Genomic DNA, 22,806 nt, shown 5'->3' with positions numbered 1-22,806 from the left:
AGATCACAGTAGATCATGAAAAATCCAAATCCAAGATGGTCGCAATCACAAAATAGCAAATTACTTTATTAAATGGTTTTATTTAGTTTGAACTGTTCATATGTATGTTTGTATGTCTGTAGGGTTGTCCCACATTAATAGAAATTTGACCAACAGGAACTGACCGAATTTATAAAATACCTTTATATCTGCTGTCATTTTAAAACTGCTTATCCAATTTGGCCACCGCTACAAAATAGCTGATTCCATATCATCTCAAAAAAAGGTTGATTGAGAAATGTGTATCAAACGAACGAACTTGACTTGGAGAACACACTATGTATTCTCTGCAATCCACTCAATATCGGTATCAAATGAAATTTTTTGACTGATAGAATACAGTACAATTGTTTTATTGAAGAGAAATATTCTAATGAAACAGATAATGTACTAAAAGTAGAAAATAAAATAAGTAAAAAAAACTTTTTAAGTTAAACGGTTTAATTGTGATTAAAAATAATAATGTACTAAAAGCTAATCGATAAACTTTTACTTAGTCGTGGCAATACATACACACACTCTTTACAGATACACGGGCCAAAGGTTGTGCAGTCCATCATTCAACAAGAGCCAAAGGTTGTACCGCTCATGACAACTCTACATGAACTGATGATTGCGCCGGTTAGTGACCATTCTGTCCTGGATTCCTCGAGTCGAGAAAGACGCACCACGCTAGATATGAGGTACAGACTAGGGGGGCGTTGTTGATTAAGGGTCAGCTGCATCCCAATAGGAAGTATCCCGTGTCGGGCACACGTACAGAGCATTGGAGACAGCAACATCCGAATTACGAAAACACTTGTAATACTAACCTCGAGCCAACCGCGAGTAATCGGTTACATATTACTAACATAGATAATAAGAAAAATTGTCAAAGTATTGAACTCCCGGCCCCGTGAGGCTAACGCCATATGAGCCTTGATAAAAATATATATTTTGGAAAAAAAAATAAAAGCTAAAAAATAATTAGGCAAGTAGCAGTTAGCAGTTATCACACCTTTCCTTCATTAGTCTAGGGCATTGATAAAACTTAAATATAATCGTGGGGCACGTTGGATTTCCATTATTCACAATTAGCGACTTCATCATATGTCCCACGATTTTATTTTAGTCTTATCAATGCCCTAGACTAATGAAGGAGAGGTGTGATAACTGTTAACTGCTAGTTGCTTAATTATTTTCTAGCTTTTAGTACATTATTATGTTTAATCACAATTAAACCGTTTAACTTGAAAAGTTTTGTTTACTTATTTCATTTTCTTCCTTAAAATGTTCACCGGACGGCGTAATAGTAAATCTGAGTGCGAGGAAAGTAGTAACGACGAAATAGTGCGAAGCGTTAGAAGAACAGCTTCGAGTATTATCTCATCGAGTTCAGATTAGGATATTGAGAAACTATACGCGAGTGAAGACCTGGACGATATGTTAGAAGTACTTACTACAGACGACATAAAGATATTGATTTTCAACAGTACTTTTGAAATGTGATTTTTCACAAATAAGTATGTTCTACTAGTCAAGCCCTTTCGTTTGATACCCATATTGATGAATTGAATAAATATGGTAAGTATAGTATAAAAAAAATCCTATTCAAATTGAACGAGAAAAGTGTCACCCACATCTGGGTGACGGTGCGATCAAAGTGTTAAACCGTGCAAACCACGTCTGACACGTTCGTTCAGTTGGAGCATGATTACCATAAACTTCCACCGGAATGCGATGACTTTCCGTAGCTTTTTTCTTCATATTGAAGTTATGAAGTAACACTCCCCGCAAAAACACTCTCGTTGGTACGAAAGTCGACATATTCGAAGTGGCAAAAAACTATGTTGTTTACGCTTCAACTATTTGACATATACTGAAGAAGACGCGCAATGACAGGTGCTTTCCAACGAATGTCCGGAAATTTGATTCACTGGAATAATAATCAAGTTACTCCATCTGTTGTAAAACAGAAGAAAGTTACCGGTACACCAAATATTTTTGCGGAAAATTAATTTCAATTTCCAAATTATTTTATTCTCAATGATTTTTTTTAAAATTTGTCTTCGATGTCATTATAAACGGATTCCACTGTAGTTATTACATTCCTAAAATGCAAAATTCGCGGTTCAAAAAGAGAATAGGCTATGAATTTCTAAAAATAGTTTCTTATATATGTTTTATTTTCATTTTAATTTCAACCAATCCATAGGTTATGGTGAATGGAACATGATTGGTTATGGTGAATGGACCATGATAGACATGATTAAAATATGTGGAGTAATGCTGAAATTGCATTAGAAAAGAATAAATTATATTGGGGAGCCATTTGAAAATGAATATTTACTTCTGGCAACTCTGGTTGGAAGATCTTTGTTTAGACGGAAGACAAACAGATAGAACGGAAATCAAGAACGAGTCTCCCGGCATGATATCCATTACTCGGTTTAGAGAGCCACTGGCTAACCACTCAGCTAGCATTATTTGTTATTGTTTCGAATGATCGAAAACTACAATTTATATGCATGAGGTATTTTTGAAAATTGAATTTTCTAATTGTTTTTGTATTTAGCGGTAATGTTTTAGGAGTTTAAGGAGTGCTAAGTATTTTTTCAGCACCGAACTATGCTAGTTTTGTTGATGCCTTGGCGGTATTGACCAATCAGAAAATTTAATATAATTAAAACGAAAATTATCGGAACAGCAGATAAAACAATCATCGAGCAACCGTGTAGTAGCAAATTACTCTTCCTCCAAGGCATCGTAAAAGCTTATCGCGTTTGCCCGGCGTTTATCTTCTAATTAATTGCCTTTTACGACTGGGGTTAAGCCTGTGCCGAATCGAAATACATCAAAACGAAGCGCGCTTAGCGTTCGTTCAGCTGGCCTGGTCTGGCGTTCAGCTGGTGGTCTCAAAAGTATCGCGCTATTTATTTATTGGTGTCGTCTTCAGTTATGAAATTATACTGGCTCAAAAGAGATTGTTTTGCAAAACCGTCTAGATAAATATCAACAATGATGTAACATTAATAGTTATTTACACCATTTTTATCATTACCTTCGTGGGATTACGATGCCGAATGGATATTTGGGAGGCTAATTTGTACTAGAGATTTTTTTAGATAAATCTTCTAATTTTATGTCTGTTGTAATTGAATGAAACATTCATACTGCCACCTTGCCGAACATGACTTGGCCAACAAACATGTTGTTTACAAATTTAACAATGACACCGTTTGCGTTTCTCAAATCACATTTGTGATATCGCAACTCCACTAATGGTTAAACATCGCATGCGTGCGTCGATGCAAATACCGCGATAACATGGGGCTGTTGCATAATCTCACAATACATGAGCATCACACACCACTGTTACTCGCTTCCAATGACCTTAAAGGCGTTCTTGATGCCCCGCTATACGACGTAACCTCCCATCCGTAATCCCGCTTCGTTACAAAGTTCTAAACCGTTGTCGGTTGTTGTGATGAGTCATGTAACCTCCATTATGCCCCCCCCGACCGATCATTGGTACTCGTTCCCGCGTCCTCACACCTCTTGGTTGATTGTTTCTTGCCAGCCTTGCCATTGAAAAGGGGGCCTCCGTTCAGAATAGCAGTGAGGTTTTTTTTAATTCATTTTTTGCCTCTATGACCTTTCCCCATTTGGCTAGCCTTTTACGGTCTAGCTGGGAAGTCCAAAACAGGGAGCGGAAAATAACGTGTATTTCGCCGTTCATGCAATTCCCACATTCTCGTTGTAATTTTGTTGCAACGAATGGCCTACAGGAGCTTTGGAAACCTGGACAGGAATACATGCAACTCCCGTTAGATGCCCGTGAACAGTTGACCACGTTGACCCAGAAGTATTCCCTTCCTATTTATTGGTTCTCGCTGCCGGGAATGTGGTTGTGGAGTTCCCTGCTGCGATAATTCTTGAACGGCGCGCTTGCTATTAAATGCCGTTAGGTTTCCTACTTCCCGCGACGCAACGCGCGGGGCAACGTTTCGCCGGGAAGGTTCACTCTTGTGCGCAAATGCCCCTAAACGGCGTGGAATTATCGCATTAAGTGCCGGCCATCGTTCTAATCAAGTTTAAATAGGCTTGCAGGTTGCTGCTGCAGATTGGCGTGTTCATTTTCCCGTTCTCTCATTTCCATTGCGAATCTCCGTGTCCAATAGTAAGAAGATCTTCCCTTAATGAAATAAAAAGAATCCAGCTGTGGAGAAATGTGTATCGGCCAAAGCGCCGTTCCAAATTGCCAGCGTTCCAAAACGAGTTCCAAGGCATCCAAAACAAACCATAAAGCTAAATTGAAATTGAAACCATGCATTCGGGACACGCTTCGTTTTAACATTTTTAGACTAACGCCAACTGGGTGGAAGGCGGTCACATCTAACACGGCCAGTCACGAGTACCAACTCTCGGGCAGTCAGGCTTCAAAAGTTTGCGCGAAAATGAACAGTAAGTTGCATGCGCGCGGCTGCCCACAAATCGGGTTTCTATTTACCATTCGGAACATGTACGCGCGGGGAGAATAAATTTGAGGGGGTGTCGGGCACTTTACGGGTCTCTCGGCGAAGGTAATTCTTTGCTGATCACCTAAAAGGCGATTTCGAAATGTTACCCGGGCACTTCGTGACGCTAAGGTTATCCGCGGGCTAAATCATTGAGTTGGAGCAGTATATGGGGAGATCGATGGTAATAACTGTTGACCAAATGGAACTGGTTTTAGCATTGGATATGTACTACTTCTGTCCCGCCGTAACTAATCATCTCTGCTCAACCTCGATTAGTGCTCGGAGAAAGTAAACACTCCGTTTAAACCTTGCGAAGATTCACTTTCGAAACCATTTCGTTCAAGGCCACATCACTCCAATAAACCATTTCCAGCATATGTACACGCATTTCAATTGCTTCATCAAGTCAATTGCTCGTTGTCTGTAGCTTACTGTACCCACGAACTTCTCGCGTTCCCGTGCTATAACCTCGTTGTAGATTAATCACTCCGAGGTAGCGGCTAATTGACTGGGCTTTCACTTCGGCGCTCTCAATTGAACCGTTGAACACTTGAGCATACACATCATACACAGTTCTCACCCGCGAATAATCATTTGTCCGCGCGGCTCCTCCTCCTTTTCACCACTGCGGCTTGGTCGCGATACATCCGTCTCTAAAACCATCCACATTCTTTCCCCCGATATCAAATTATCGCCCTTTTGCTTGTCCAACCTAATTCGGAACGAATCTTTTTTTTTCATCCTTCCTATGTGTTGTGGCTTTCGATTGGAACAAACATAAACAACTTAACACACTTCCCACTGATTGAGGGGAGCTCGAGTGCGATATGCGCTTTTGTGTGGCGGCGGTGGCTTAAAAAGCTCACACGACCCACTCCCGGGGGACCTAGTTTCTCGTCCGATTTGCCACGCGGGACTGGTTCAAGATCGAGGAAAGTGAGATAATCGACGTCGTTCACAGCGCTTTCACAGCCGAACCACGATCATAATCAAAGCTGGTAATTTTTATGATTGCTTTCGATATATTGAATTAAGAAAGGAGGGTTTTCGTTGTGTGAATAGCTTCGGGAACATCTTATAAAAATAAGGTCACAGTCAGTTTACGAATAAAATGTAAACTTGAGACCACTGAGCTTCCATAGATAGCCAGAGTATCCAGAGGATATTCTAACGTGTTCGATTAACATAAATAATGCAAAGAAAAGTGTGATCATAAAATGATCACCTAGATTTTAAAAAATAGTGAGTACATAAAATAATTTGTGTTTTGATGCCTTTAGCATTTATTTATTTAGTACCATTCTTTTACCATGTTTTCTACCCATTAGTGGGTTCCATGAGCATAATGAATGAAAATTGTAGATGTAGGTTCCGGCGTACTTTTTTCGACATTCTCGAATATGATACTTCTAAACCGACTCCCCTGGATTTGAGGAATCGCGCTGCCTGTCGAATTTTCAGTTGTGGTAAAGCAAAGGTATCACAACAATGATAATTTGGTTATATGGTGACACCATCTTTGTTTTAGTACTAAACCTACCACGAGGGATCAAATGACCCGTTTCAAACTTTTTGTGATTGACTTTTTTCTGTGATTAACTCATCTTTTGAATTTTTTAACAGAGAAATATATGTAATCTTTTTTGATATTGCTTTATTTATTTTGCTGTATAGTGTTGCATCTGTGAATGAACAGAATTATTTGTGTTGCTGACAATGAATAGCCTAGCGAGCCTACAGTAATCATTCAAAGTCATGGTGCTATTTTGCGTGTCAAGCATAAATTTTTTGCTAATAATTCTTGTCTCAAAATATCGAGATATTCAAGGTATTTGAAATCATTGGAAGCTATAAATGACATAGATGAAGAGTGTTGGGAATCTCGTGAAGAGAAACTATCTGAAAGTGAAGTGGATATCGCAGAACAACATAACGACTCATTCAAAACTACGGCAGAATATGAGTCCTTATGTTGGGAAAGTGAAGACGAAAATATTTTAAATGTAGGTAGAGGACAAAAGAGAAAAGAACCGTTATCAAATTCTGAAAGTGGAAGTTATGTGGAAGATCGATGTACCGAAATTGCGGCTAATGGTACAATTTGGTGAAATTAAACCAGATTCATTATCTGGACGAAAGTCAATTTATAATATTTTTAGGGAGGTTGTATATTATGATGGGTAAAGTGAGAACTGCATTTTCTTTGCTTATCGAGAATCGTATAATGGAGCAAATAAAAAAAGTACAGAAGAAGCCTCTCGAATATTGGGAACAATGTGGAATCCTACTCCTGCAAAAATAAACGCATTTATTGCTCTCCTCTATGCATGTTCAGCTAGCTACCATTTACAAAAGTAAGCCAAACAAAAAAATGCTTCTATTGAGTTCAAAGCATTAAGGAAAACTTCAATTGTATCTTTGGAAACTCATGTTTTCAAAAATTTAAAAGCAGTTTCTTACAGTTCAATATACTGGTTTTCGAAATAACTGACCAAATGTTTTATAAAAATGTGTTTTTCCATGTTTTTACTGAAATTAAAACAAGCCGAAAAGTACAACATTTTTAACGGTGCGGGTATAATGGACATGTGGTGGGGGGATATGGACAGGTTCATAATATACGGAGCGTAGAGGTTTAACGCTCGCGAGAGGAATAATTTCGCTCTCTCTCAGTGTTTGTGCGTCCAGTAACTGAAATAGAACAAAAAGAGAAAGCAATATAAAAAGAGTTCAATATTCTTCCCTTCACTTCCCATCATGCATTGGATGTGATTATGGATGTGACTGTCCATTTAACCCCCCAGTGCAATTATTGCAATAATTTAAATTTACCACTTACGAAAGAATTTACTTTTCCGTAAATACCTAATATCGCTTCTCTGTCAACTCACAAACCGAAATATAACCATCAGCGAATTCAATTTTGCAATTAAACCACTCCAAATGCTTAATATATAAGCTGTAAAAGTAACGCGGAATCATGTTCGATTTTCGGTTTTTGTTTCTCTATTCCACTTCTGATCAGTATTCATTGTCATAGAATGGTTAAAATATTATAGAATAGCATGTATAAGGGTTTCTCATCAACAGAAATTTGAAATTCATAATGCAACTATACAAATCAACCACCTGTCCATCATACCCCCACTGTCCGTCTTACCCGTGGCTCCCCTACCAGAAACGATCAGATTTTACAATAATACTAAATACGGTGTAGACATGATGGATCAAATGGCATGAAAATACTCAGATGTGCAGATTTTCTTCAATACTCTTAGTTTGGAAACGTTATTCCATATCGGTATTCTAAAATTGAAGTACAACCATAATGCTTCTTTTAATCCTTCCTTCCTTCCAACGATATTGCCCGCAAATGTACTAATTGGTCTTCACCGATCTTCAGAACTCAACATTAGTATGAGCATAGAATGTTTTGCTCAGCTAAAGCGATCATTATCAGTATTTATTCGTTAATATTATTGGATATTAATATATTGGATATACGCCCACGCTTGTCAACGTGTCGTTGGTAAAATTTCTAGGAAAACGCTTTGTATATATTCCATCTGTCGTGCAAGGCGATAAAAGTTTAAGATCACCGTGTGGACCATGAACCATGCTTGTGGTAACAGTATCGAACAGTCATTTATATTTCGGAATCCGATTGGATTGAAACTCGATCGATTTTCTAATATTTACTTTTTATCAGATCGGTAGACCCGAAAGCAATTTCAAATTGTTGAAATTTCATGAATATTATCACTCAATGTCGTTTAAATACATAGATTACATAGTCCTGGCCCTAACTTAACTTTTTTGTATACATTTCCTTGCACTTCCACCGTAACTTTATCCAAAACAAAAAAAAACAACATCAGACACAATTTTCATTCAAGACTTTTCCCCACTTGCAGAGAATGTGTTACTTTTTTTGTATATCAAATATGAATTTGATATACAAATATGATATTTGATGCTAATTTTCATTTAAAAGCGTGTTTATTCCACCCGAATATCCATTACGTAGTTCAATGTTGTCTATGTCGAATTGCGTGGCAAGGTTGCCACATTTGCACAACTAGATTGAACTCTAGTCGAACGGATTACAGAATGAGAAATTGCAAGTAGACAGATCTGGAATTGTTTTTTCTTTGAATCACAATTTCTCACGTCACCATGCAGTCGCCTACTGCGATTTCAGCAACACATGCTCTTCTCTGCCTTTTAGTGTTTTTTTCAGGATTGACGACAATAGGCAATAAAATATTGTTTATACAAAAATACTAAAATCACTTTTAGAAAAAAGAGGATTTGGGTTCAAATCAGGGTTATATGTATGATTTGAAGACAAATTTAAGAAAAAAATATTCTAATTTTTTTTATCGGCATAGGGCCACCCTTATCGGTATTTCATCTAAATCGGTCGAGCCGTCTCGGAGAAGTTCTGCCACAAAAACCGTGACATGAGATTTTTATATATGTAGATGTCCAATATTTTTATTAAATAATACTTTTGGCACGATTTTGCATAGGCTACCTCTAAAAATTTGCCACAACTGTTCATCAAAACAATAACAAGCTTTAATACTCATGAAGAAGTGATACACAGTGTCACAAACATTTGCTCCATAAGTATTTTCAGCGATTCATGAACAAGTTGATAACCATGTCCAAAAACTTTATTTCACTAGCAGTCGTCTTGATTTCATGCTCTAATTAGTTTTTTTTGTAACAAAAAGACGGTTTGTTACATTGGATTAATTGGATTTGCAATTGAATTAGTTGACAAAAAATTGTGTTAGTCCAAAAGTATTTCATAAAACAGAATGGAATCGTTTTTATTATTTTATTATTAAAAATTTGTTCGTAGAATATTCCAAAACTTGATAGTTTAAGCTTTCAAATGATGTACATCCCATCTTCATGCGTTAATTCTAGGTACAAAGAAAAAATATTTTATTTGTAACGAAAAACATCGACAATTACCTTTCTGGCAACCCAAAAGAAAATGATAATTATTTCATGAGCTGCAAAAATGCAAATATACTTGAAGGAAATCTGATTTATTTTCTACGAAGATTCATTCTTCAGCTGGAAAATTAATACCGTGCTCTGAAAGTAAAAATACTTCGTAATGAAATCACTGTTACAACAAAATATATATTTTCAAGATTTGTGGATAGGAATCGAACCCCCAAAAATGTTTAACGCTCGCTGAAAATTATCGATGCCTTATTTTTTAATATTCTTGTCATGCCTCATTCCCCGACTTCCATTAAGCTTTTTTTTTAATAATAACAATAGCAAAGCTAAGCTTTTGTATCGGATCAGAACACCACACTGCAAAATTTGTTAAGCGGAAGGCGTAGCTGTTTGGATTTGACAAAGCGCAAGTGTAAGGTTGAATGAATATGTTTTCTTCGTGTAATATTGAGAAAAATGTTTTTTTTGAATAAAAAAATACACATCATATTTCATTTTCTTCGATCATATTTTGATCGTTCCACGGGTCATTATAAGGTTTATAATATTTACAGTTTTAAAGCAAACCATTTACCCTTTACTCATTTACCGAGAACATGAATCTGAATACCGGTAGAAAATATGTAATGAACTTTTGTAGTTCAATTCGTTGAATCCCACATACAGCAGAATGAATGTATTCAATTTTAAAACATTGATTCCGGTTTTATGACATATCTTAAGATAATAATCGATTTTATGAGAGTTTAACGGGGTATTCTCATTTTTTAGCACTCATGAACCACACCCATCAGTATAAAACATAGTTTAAGAGTTATAGTATTTATTTCGATGCCGAAGTTGCCAAAAAATGAGAATTTTATGTGATGAATGGCCGTTGCAATTTATGGGGTCGGATCAGGGCCACCTTCCCCTATTAACTTTTATTCTTCCAAGTAATTATCAAGTGTTGCCATTTTTGTCAGATTGTGTCGTTCGTCATTCCCTTACACGACTTCTTTAAAGTATGCGAATACGCGATGATAAAAATAAAAGCCCACCCCCAAAAATAATACTAAAATCATTCAAAACCATTGAGTAACCCCTCGTTTCCACATGTTATGACAGCTATGACTGTGTGATATTATCTACAACACAACCAGTGATTCAGTTGACGCGATATAAACAAAGTGTTGTTTACGTTGGCACATAAAAGTGGATTGTTGTTCTCTACACAAAGAGTATTCAACAGAATCAAAATATGTAGAAATAAAATCATAATGTAAGTCCGAAAACCTGTTGTTCAGAATCCTTTGCAGTAGATTTCATGGCGGAAGATTGCAGAGAAGTTCGGAATAAGCCGGGGAGCAGCCCGTGCAATTGTGTACAAGCACAAAGCTTACGGTTCGCTTGCAGACAGACCGGAAGAGGCCGTCATCGGAAGACCGGTAGTCGGACGGATCAACAAACAATCCGGGAAGTGAAGCCTAAGGGAAGCCTAAGGAGGTTACACTGAATACTGATGTTTTTAACTTTTTTGCTTTTATTGTGTGATTTGTTATTTCTCAAACTCGGGCGTTTATACTTGTTTTCTATTTTTATTTTCGTGCCATTGAAATAAAATGTTTGGTTTAAGTTTTATGAATTGAATTCAGCTAAACATGATGAAAATGCTATGAAAAATGTTGTTTTTATAATAAAGACTCATGAAATTGCTATTTTTACTTAACAAAATTGTTTTTTATTCAAACAAAATTGAAAAAATCGTTATCTAATGCTGTATTTAACTCTTTGTGGTCGTCTATCTATCGTCTATCTCAGCCACCACAGCAAGAAACCATGCTGGAGGCGATCTGGCGTAGTGGTAACATCCATGCTTCTCACGCTAAAGGTCACGAGTTAAATTCTCACTCCCGACATTCTTCCAAAAATGGAAGTAAAAGGGACGAACCAGCCAAATGAGTTAAAAGTCACTATAATACAGATAAAAAAAACCATACTTATCTAATATTTTACTCAACCAAGTATCAGTTTATGCTTTCCCTAAACGAAGCTTGATGTCTAGTGCACCTGTTCACGAATCAATACGGTGCTCCCATGAGTAATAGATAACAGTACTCAGTATGGAACAAAGTAGTCACCCACACAAAACAACACACAGTGCGTTGGATGTATATGAATGTGGGACAAAAATCATAACAGCAGAACTTAGCCTTTGTGAAACTTTGGTGTGATGGAAAAGATTGTTCATAAGTATCAGAACTACTGTTTACATTAATGTATCATGTTATTTGAATAATCGCATAAGTGTCTCAAGCGACAAAATCTATGTTTATCTGAAGTGAAAAGTTCTGATCATTTGGTATACGCAGAAATCATTATTTGAGTAACTACTGGCTCAAATTATGTTGAAGTAGTTAGTACATATACAGGGCGGACTCGGTTATATACAGTATCAGTCTCTTTTCACTGTATAGATATAATCGAATCCTGTATATAAGTGAGTCAAAAAAAATATTTTTTCATTCGTTTTTTATGCTTGTTTTTTTTTTAAATATAAAGGAGAATTTGATTTTTGATTCATCCCCTTAAAATCAGAAAATACCTTTCTCACATGAAAAAATAAATTTATCCAGATTTTCTCAGGAGGTGATAGACGATCATATTTGATGAAAAAATCCTTTTACGCATATGTTCGAATTTCAACTGTTGACGTTTCTATAGTGTTCAATGAGAGATGTGAGCCATTTTAGTAGATCCAACTGAAATGCACTATAGTTGCCACTATATAGGTAAAAGCTTAACTCTAGATTTTACGCATTACGTATAATAATTGTGTACAATGGAATAAAGCAGGCATTGTGCTTTGCAAGAGCTTTAGGGCACTTTTAAATATAATCGCTTTTTGTTTCCGTTAGAGCGTAGTTACGCCACCGTAACTTAAATGTAATTTTTTTTATGTATTTCTGTATGAAGTTGAATTAAATGTAGTAATAGTCTGTTAGTGTATAGTTTAAAGAATGAATATAATGTGTTGTCAGTTGTGCTAACAGTGTTCTTAATTAAAAATTTGAACATCGAAATTCACTTCACACTCTGGGTGAGATTCCGCGAAGTGAACAAAAGCTACAATCAAAAGGGGGCCGTCACGGAATCCGGTACAAGTTGAAACACGACCACTTATGCGTCGCAACATCAACAATGACAGAGTTATAGCACTTTTTTTGTTTCGGACTCTGTTGCCTCAAACTGGCTCTACAATAAAAAAAAAGTACGATTCTGTTGCTTTCATTTGGAAGATGAGGAAATTTATGAAAAATTTTAGTAGCGGAACATATAAATTGGTGGATTTTAATAACTTCCAAAAACTTAAATGTTAATAATTTTGAATGTGTTATTATTAATTTTATCCTAGATAATTATATTAATTTTGATTGTTTCTATCAATTAAATTTATGCTCTCTACTCGTTCTACAATTTGTTCTTTGACACCAAACTCCTATTCTTCGTAATTTGGCTGCAATATCGATATAAACCATTCCTGGTGAAAATTCAAGCAAAATCTTCAAAAATCTTTATTTTTACCCCACTGTACATATAATAGCTACTTAAATTTCACCTTAACGTTGAAAAGTTGCATTCTTTCTTGAAATAAGCCTTATTTGAGTCATAAAAAAATATTTTTTATCAAACTGTATATAAATTTATATATAATTGTATCGAGTATCGAGTTTTGTACCGAGTCTGTATATAATCGAGTCCAACCTACACATAATTCACAAAAAAAGAAAAAAATGTTTGTTTTTCATAATCTTGCACGTATCAATGTTTTTTCAAGGAAAAATAATTCCGACCAGTACGATACTTATGTCCAAATTTAATACGACCGCAAAGGGTTAATACAATGTAAGCAACACTTTGTTTATATCGCTTCAATATCGATTGCAAACAATACCGCACAACTCTAACTGTCATAACATTAAGAAACGGGTGGTTACTCTAAGATTTTGAATGATTTTAATTTTTTTTTTTTTGGGGTGGGCATTTATTTTTGTCAGCGCATATCTGCACACATAAAATATTGATAAAATAGTCCAGAAATCCAAGGTGGGATTCTTTACTCCTATCACTGTACGAATAAATTTGAGCGAAGGAAATTATGTTATTGGATGTAGAAAAATTTGAAAAAAGTACACCGTTATGGTTATCGTCTTTCGAAATGAGGAAGTACTGGAAGTCTCCCCATCAGACAGGTTGAGGTCACTACACCCGTAATGATTAGGAAAATCATGAAATAGTGATGAGGACCGTAATAAACAGTAATAACATAGTAAAAAAAAGTAAACAATTTGACGATTAAAATGGGTATGTTATTTCGATTTTATTCGTTTTCGCCCACAACGTAACGAGCAATCTTTTTGCCTTCAATTCGAGCGTTAGCTCACAATAGCTCCACTTACCGATATTAGCCATTTATCAGTTGGCAGAATCAATTGAAGGATGATCTGGGAATATTGGATGGTTTTACTCTATTCTCCCTAAAGATTTGATGGGAGCCTGACTCAGAAGGTTAAACTTTGATAGAGAATTTATTAGAGCGATGTTCAGGTTGTTGTCCAATCAATTCGTGCTCGGTTCGATTTTTTATTGTGTAGGTTTTGCTACTAACAATTTATGGAATGGTGGTCCAGGATATCATGATATCGAGCATACTGTTTGGTAATACAGAAAAAATGCAATTAAGAATTTAACTGGTTGTTGATTTAGAGGTTTGAAAGGGTAACTCACACATTTCAGATCATTTCAGGCTTAAGTAGTCGCGATCCTAAAGTTATTACAATCCTCTACAAACAATGATCCGGATAACATGACAACGTAGGAAAAAATTCTATTCTTATCCATAAAATATTTCTGAAGTTATAGATTTACTAGACTTAATTTTATATCTATGAATAATTTAGGCTTCTGTTGAAGAATGCACTGATAAATGATGGTTTCTCATCCTCTTCTACATAATTAGATTGGCTTTAATGCATTTTGTGCACCAGGAACTGATCACTATTTTTTTTACATCGACGTTCAAGATGTTAAAACATCAAATAGTGTTCAGTTCCTCGTGTCCATGTTAGAATGTGGTTACGGATTCTACCCTATCTAATATGAGAAACTGTTTTTCCAGGACCTCCATTTGATGTATCGAAAGAGTAAAAACAACAGATTTCTGAACAATGAAAAATTCAATTCAAATGCAATTACTACAAACAAACACAGTCCTACGTCAAGCTCCCGTCCGTGCCCTTAGGCCCAGACTCATCTACTTTTTTCATAATTTCTTTCTAAGAAAAAAATAAAATATCTGAGATATCTATATAAATAAAAATGTAAGGCAAAATCTGTGGGTAAGCGGAAAGCCTGAAGAAGGGATGGTCCGATTTTAGCCTTCTTTATTTTGTTGTATTCCCGTAGATCAATATAGTGGAGAGAAAAATCGGAAATTTTCGGAAAATCCTGAAGGAAGGTCGGAAAATTTGGAAAATTGAATTCCCACATGTTCGAAAATTACATCATAATAAGTGTTGTTAGTTCATTCGATGTTTGCGTTATCGAAATTGATCTTTGTTCGTAAGTGGAAATGAATTTTCAGGCGAAATAACGCATTTCCGTATCTTATATTCTATAAATAAAAATGAAAGGCCAAATGTGTTGGTAAGCGCAAAACCCGAGGAAGAAATGGTTCAATTTGAGTCATCTATATTTCGTTGTATTCGTCTCTTCCCGTAGATCAATATAGCGGAGGGAAAAATCGGAAAATTCGGAAGATTGAATTCCCATATGTTCTACAATTAGCTAAGCGTTGTTAGTTCATTTGATGTTGGCGCTAACGAAATTGATTTTTGTTCGAAAGTGGAGAAGGATTTTCAGACGGAATAACGCATTCCTATATCTTCTATCTATATAAACAAAAATGGAAGGCCAAATGTGTTGGTGTGCCCTAAACCCGAGGAAGGAATGGTCCGATTTGAGCTGTCTTTATTTTGTAATATTCTCTGTATGAAACATGTATTCCATGCAACGGAGAAACATGTTATTTCGAAATGTTTGAAGAATCTTGAACAAGAATTGTGTCTGCTAGTTTATATATAAAAATGTTCTGTTCATTTGTGTGCGTGTCAAAAACTCTAAAAGTTCGGAGCCGATTAAACTCAAACTATGATACAATAGACAAAACAACCTACACTTCATGGATTGTTCTTACGACATGAAAAATTGAAGAAAATCAACTCAACCATGTAACCACTATGTGCCACAGCAAAGCGTGGCTGGGTACAGCCAGTTTTGAATATAATAACAAAACTTAAAAAAATTCATTACTTCTTCGTAGTGAAATACAATTTTACTGATGTTTTCGGAGATATTTTTAGGGATTATTTGTATATAAAATGAATATAATTTGAAGAAACAATTTAGTGTTGATCCAAGCACAGCTTCTAATTCGAATCCTTGCAATACATTGGTTTTAAGGATTCGAGTCGGTACAAACTGGCACATATGATAACAGCAATAACAGTATGTGTTATCAGGATGTCGTAAAATCAAACTTTTATGAGGTTATTGAGACATCTTTGTGGGTATCATAATAAATTTATATAGAAATCTCACCAATAGTTTTTGTTTCACAAATCAAGAAAGTGGTTAGGAATTTGAAATATATATGAAACATGACTTGTTTCGTTGTAAAAATAATGTGAAAATCTTCTGACGGATCAAGAAATGTTTCATAAAGTTTTATAACAATATAAATTTCAATTCATGTTATAAACGTCAAGCTCCGAAGAAAGTGATTGAGATAATGAAATCATCGGATATAAGCAACAGTGAGGTTCGAAAGCTTCCGTGGCTCGTGATAAACCACGCACTTCACGTCCGCACTGTGTGGTATATATTACGAAACTGCGCAGCGTCTCGGCTTCAATCATAACGTATATCGATGACATTTACGATCAACAGTGATTGAATGTCATCGGCGAACTTATTTTTTTTTTCCTCGGCGTTATTGATCGTGTGCAAAATCGCACATCGCTTATGGGGCATTATTGAGCGAACACAAAAAAAAACACATGATTGAACAGCATGGTCCGAAAGCGGTGATCATGGCGCGACTGCTGCAGCTATATACCCCATGCAGGTAAACCAGTTCCAATAATCTCCAGCTAGCTGGGTACTTGTGGTCGACATTATTGAGCACCGTTTTTCTTGCAGCACCTCTTTTTAATGGCCATTTTATCATCGCTGGTAAACGCCGCTTACTAGGGTTGCTCGATATGTTTTCCAAATAATGGAGGACAGTTCGAACGATATGAGTTGAGCACCCCAAGCATATACGATCTCTTGCGCTGCAAGATACTTTGCTGGGGCATGATCATTGATGATCAAATGTTGAACTTTCGTGCCGCTTAATCAATGCAAAGTCAATAGACATGATTTATAGCGGCACAAATGGGCCGTGCGAGGACTTTGGCGCGGCTCCTTTCACTTCGTTGACTTACGTGTTCTTCAAACGATAATTTTTTGCTTCTATTTTTAATAACAGATAGTGGGTGTTCCGGATTTGCCTCGGATAACTCTAAAAAGTCATCCAGTAGGGGGACAGTACTCACCAGAATGTGCACCACGACAAAGACTATCGACTGCAGGTCCATGTTGATTTCATTGAGGAGTCTGAAAGAGAGGAGGAGAAAAAACACAGAAAGCGATTAATTATCCGATGGCTGCGGGCTCAAATGTACGTTATAATGAACTGGATTCGACTGCAAACGAGAATATGCTACGCTCTAAGCCTCATGACAAGGGAAAACTTGCATCAACAGGCAACCCCGACTGTGAGAACCAGACGGGCAAAGGCAGAAAGGCGTGTTCCGAGATGCAAAGTTAACACATTTCTAGGTCAAACAGATACTAGCAAAATGGGAACCGGAAAATGCCGCGACTGGTTGGTTTTCAGCGCATAAAATACTAACTGTGCTTGGTGAATAGTGTTGTAAAATTATGAATATGGTTCTAATGAGCGGTGCTAATTCTCATTCCAATCATCGGGGGAAAAGGAGATAAACTTTATACGGGTATTTTGTTGATGGTTAGCTTCCGGAGATCAAACGAAAACTCAACAGTAATAATTGTATAATAATCATTTTGTATAATAATTTCCAATTGGGTGGAAACAAATCGGCGAAATAGGAAAGTAGGACATGGAGAATTTCATCATGGGTGGAAACATACACACAGGGAAAAAAGCAATATAATATGGTCAATTATATTCGATTTGATTGTGTGTTACAATGCAACTCGAAGGCAGCGCAATCATGCGCTGTTATTCTTATTATGTAGCATAAATTTTACTTATAAAGCAGAGCTAACAATTTGGAATATTGAATGATATGGGAAAACTGATAATTTTGTTTTGAAAAATCACGCTGTATTTCATTTTCTTCATTTTTAATCGTTTATCATACCATAACTGTTTGAGCCATAAAGAAGGGGTTGTAACAATTTATTCGTTTGGTTCTATATAATTGGAATTATTCTTATAAATATGTGTGTTTCAACTTCAGAATCAGAAGGATATAGGGGTTTCTTGAAAAAAGGCTTAATCAGTCCGGTTGACGAATTTACAAGCATAAATGCTGGTAACAATTAGGATAAGTGTTATGTTTAGAAATGATATCTACTACAACTTCTCCGGGACGTTCATTTTAATAAATTAATTTATACCAGACAATATAATTCCTCTTATCGTTATAATTACAAGCGATGATTAAAAATGTTGTAACCAAACATTGATTTGCAAGGGAAAATTTTGTGACAATGCAAATAGTTGAATCAGGTTTCACCAGATTCAATAATGCATTCTCGATATCAAGTCCACTAGACGAGATATTAAGTCCACTGGACGATTTGGCACTTTGTTGTTCCTCATATGACTATAAAGAAGTAGAATTCAGAATTTATGGCCAACAATCTTGTAAAAAGAGATACCAATTATGTTGTAATTATAGTCACATAATTGAATGACTTATCCCAGAAATCCAAGTTCACATTTCGTCAATAATTTGCAGTTTGACCCAAGACTACGTCTTTCAGAAAAGGGTACAAATTAGATGACTATCAATCTATTTATGAAATAGTTTAACGGTAATACTTTTTCGGCTGGGAACTTTTTAAGGCAAGGGTTTTATGATTTGCGTACTAATTGAATCGGAATTTCTCTAAGGTTTGATTAAGCTGATAGTACACTATAGAAACTTAAAAAAAATCAAAAAAATATGTTTGGCCTAAAATGGTTTGTGGGATATCTACTTTACTGTAGTTTTTGTCCCAGGCATGTCCGATGCTCCGTCCCAAAGTTACAAGCCAATTAGTGGGTCGTTGCGTAAGGAGCGCGGATTCAAAATTTTAAACGTGTTTTTCTCAAAACTAAGTTTTGCAAACTGGTGGGAGTTCTACCCCCGGAACGGTCCATCCGATTTTGATGAAATAGTTTTTCCCAGATTCTCCACTAAATTTCCTTTCATCGTACGTAGGATTTTTCTGAAATTTTCAAAAATATAATTTTGGTGAATGTTTTTTAGGCAGAAACGCAACTCTTTTTATAACAAATGTCGCCATTTCGTCAAAAATCAATGTTTTGAAAAAATCCTACGTACGATGACAGGAGATATATCCAAGATTACGTAAAAATTTCATTCGTTGAAATCGATCCACTAGAAAAACTTGTAGAACTCCCACCAACAAGGTTTTAGGTTTTTTACAAGGTTTTGGATGCAAGGGTTCAACAAACCGGTCGCGGCTATTCAGGGGACAGACCAATTGACATCAATTTATTAATTGTTTGTTAAGCTATATATACCTAATAAAACTGTGATATCATATTAGTCATAGTAATTTATTTTTTCGTTGAAAAAAATCGCGAAAATCACACACTATTTATGATGTTCTTAGTGTACTACCTCCTTAACACTTTACCGACCGGTAGCGGTTCGAACATACTATGCCCTTTTCACCGCCCATTCAGCCGCAGATCTTCCGAAACACTACTAAGTGTTTGCTATAGCTAAAGTTTTGAGAAAAGCACCGATTATCTGGATAAAGAATACGAAATGCTTGCTGTTGTCAGCCTAACCTAACCAAATCTAACAGAAAGATCGAAAGTCGATTAATCGACAACCGGTCGGTAAGCGCTGTCGAGCAAAAGCCGAATAATCGACGGCCGGTTGGTAAAGTGTTAAGCTATGAGGTTTGATTGATTTATAACAGTTCGGCTGAAAAGTTCAGAAGGTAACACAGTAAAACTATTTTTTTTTGCAAAATTCAATTTTATTATTCAACATAATTGCCTTCAAGGACGATACAGCGATCATAGCGATCTTGCAACTTTTCGATACCATTTTTATAGTACTCTTTCGGTTTTTCCAAAATAGGCCTCAGTTTCGGTAATCACTTCATCATCGGTCTTGAATTTCTTGCCAGCGAACATTCTCTTCAGGTCTGCGAACAGAAAATGGCCACTGGGGGCCAGATCTAGAGAATACGGTAGATTCGGAAGCAATTCGAAGCCCATTACATGCAATGCTTTATCAATACACGAGATTCGGATTTTCCATTTTTTTCACAATAGCAAAAAATGCTCCATTCTCAATGCTGTAACTCACGAACCAATCGACCGATTGCTGTCATATTTTGACACGTATCCATTGAAAGATGGTGCTTTGTGATAGTCAAGTAGATTTTTGCAAGAGGCGCCATCTAGATGTCAACCTTATGAACTTTTCAGCCGAACTGTTACATATCAAATTTAAGCCAATGAGCTGATCTTGTTTGAAAAAATATTACACTTAGGAAGAAATCGGGTTTTTTACATAACATCCGAATATCAGAGAGGTGTTTTTTTTTGTTTTTGCGTCATGATTTTTCAAAGTTCACATGTTTTCGGTTGTAGTTCAATATTCCTATGCGACTAGAATTCAATGAGACGTTCTTTTTCCAAATAATAAAGGGTGTGTCACATCAAATTGCATCACGGAAAAAACGCTGTAGAAATTCGCCCAGTAGACCGATTCTTTTGAAAATTTTAGACAGTAAAATAAAAACTATTAAACAACTTTTGGCATTTTCTTTTTATTCATACTTTGAGCCCAAGCCCGTATGCTCGCACCTTCCTCTTTACCCCGTCCATAAGGTTCTGTACAACGTCAGGTTGTAGTTTTTTTTTGAACAGAAATCCATTTTCTCTTGAAGTCCGCTTCCGATTTGACAACTTTTGGGTTCTTCCGGAGGGCCTGCTTCATAATCGCCCAATATTTCTCTTTTGGGCGAAGCTCCGGCGCGTTGGGCGGGTTCCTTTGGCACGACAAACCCCGTTGGCTTCGTACCACTCCAACACGTCCTTTGAACAGTGGCACGAAGCGAGATCTGGCCAGAAGATGGTCGGGCCCTCGTGCTGCTTCAATAGTGGTAGTAAGCGCTTCTGTAGGCACTCCTTAAGGTAAACCTGCCCGTTTACCGTGCCGGTCATCACGAAGGGGGCGCTCCGCTTTCCGCAAGAGCAGATCGCTTGCCACTCCATGTACTTTTTGGCAAACTTGGATAGTTTCTGCTTGCGAATCTCCTCCGGAACGCTGAATTTGTCCTCTGCGGAGAAGAACAACAGGCCCGGCAGCTGACGAAAGTCCGATTTGACGTAGGTTTCGTCGTCCATTACCAGGCAATGCGGCTTCGTCAGCATTTCGGTGTACAGCTTCCGGGCTCGCGTCTTCCCCACCATGTTTTGCCTTCCGTCGCGGTTAGGAGCCTTCTGAACCTTGTATGTACGCAGGCCCTCTCGCTGCTTGGTCCGCTGGACGAATGAACTTGACAAATTCAGCTTATTGGCGACATCTCGGACCGAACTTCTCGGATCACGTCTAAACTGCTTAACTACGCGCTTGTGATCTTTTTCACTGACGGAGCATCCATTTTTGCCGTTCTTCACCTTCCGGTCGATGGTTAGGTTCTCGAAGTATCGTTTTAGTACTCTGCTGACCGTGGATTGGACGATTCCCAGCATCTTAACGATGTCCCGATGTGACAACTCCGGATTCTCGAAATGAGTGTACAGGATCAATTCACGACGCTCTTTTTCGTTCGACGACATTTTTCCAAATTTACGAAAAATTGACAGTGAAGCATGGCCAACGTGATCTATACACTCTTATCTGATTATAAGCGAAAGCTGAAGATATAATTCCTAAAAATTAAATTTCTACAGCGTTTTTTCCGTGATGCAATTTGATGTGACACACCCTTTACCAACTTATTGGTTTGGTTATATCGATCATCTAAATCAGCCGAGTAGTTCAAAAGTAATAAATTTTTGAAAAAAAGTAATTTTTGGAAAAAAGATTTTTTTGATTTTCCGGGCCATCGGCTATTTTTTAAAAATCATAACTTGAGAACAAAAAATAACGAATAACTCCTCTTTGAATTTTGGATATGTTATGTAAAAAATCCTCAACTGTAAAAAAAATATACATAAAAATATAGCGCCCTCGGTCCTGAGACTGTGAAAACTTTAAAAAACAAATACAGATCGGACTTGATTATCCGGGATATTGATTTCTTTTCCATTCTGATTCCATTGTACAGTCATGGGAAGTGATATCCCTAAATTGATTGACCAGGCCAATATTGTGCACAACGAGAATGTTGAGTTTGAGGCTTTGAACAACGATGACATAGTCAACATTCGACTAGATTTTAAAAATTTAAATCAGTGCTCTTCCGTGAATAGACTTTTCCTCCATTTTTCTAACAGTTCCGTGTGTACCATTTTCATTGTGAAACTCTTTTTCACTTCCGGTATTAACTTTCGATCTTTTTCTTTTTGTGCTCTTCATATATACATAATATTCTTTTCTTTCGTTTGGCTGTTAAATTATTCGCAATTATTTTCTTTTGCATCATTCTCTATATAGTTTTTTTACATCTTCCGAGCAATCCTTATCGATATTTTCGAAACCCAGAATACGTAGATGTGAATATGATGAGTTGTAAAATGGTCAGATGACCGACTAGACATCGTTGCATACGTTGCATACAAAAATGCCAAAAATACCACTTGATCTCATTCTGTGATCAGAACCATAATTCAGATTTGTTCTGATTATAATGAATTATTTTGAGACGATTCATCGTATCGATCAACAAACAGCTGAAAAATATTCGATTAGTTGATGTACGATTACTATGCATAATCAAACATCATTGGAAGAAG

At 36.6% G+C, this 22,806-nt stretch overlaps 1 protein-coding gene across 1 annotated transcript in view; it reads right to left on the bottom strand.

The window, feature by feature from the left end:
* The window catches only part of LOC129769028 (cuticlin-4), a 149,246-nt gene that overhangs the window by 74,642 nt on the left and 51,798 nt on the right, over positions 1-22,806 (bottom strand). The window contains exon 3 of the mRNA XM_055771023.1: positions 17,159-17,219. Within this exon, the coding sequence (XP_055626998.1) occupies positions 17,159-17,200 (42 nt within the window). The 5' untranslated portion in view covers positions 17,201-17,219. The remainder of the gene's footprint in view (positions 1-17,158; positions 17,220-22,806) is intronic.

The sequence above is a fragment of the Toxorhynchites rutilus genome, chromosome 2 (genome assembly GCF_029784135.1).
Source record: "Toxorhynchites rutilus septentrionalis strain SRP chromosome 2, ASM2978413v1, whole genome shotgun sequence".
Lineage (NCBI taxonomy): Eukaryota > Metazoa > Arthropoda > Insecta > Diptera > Culicidae > Toxorhynchites > Toxorhynchites rutilus.
This window is presented reverse-complemented; position numbering and strand designations above follow the sequence as displayed.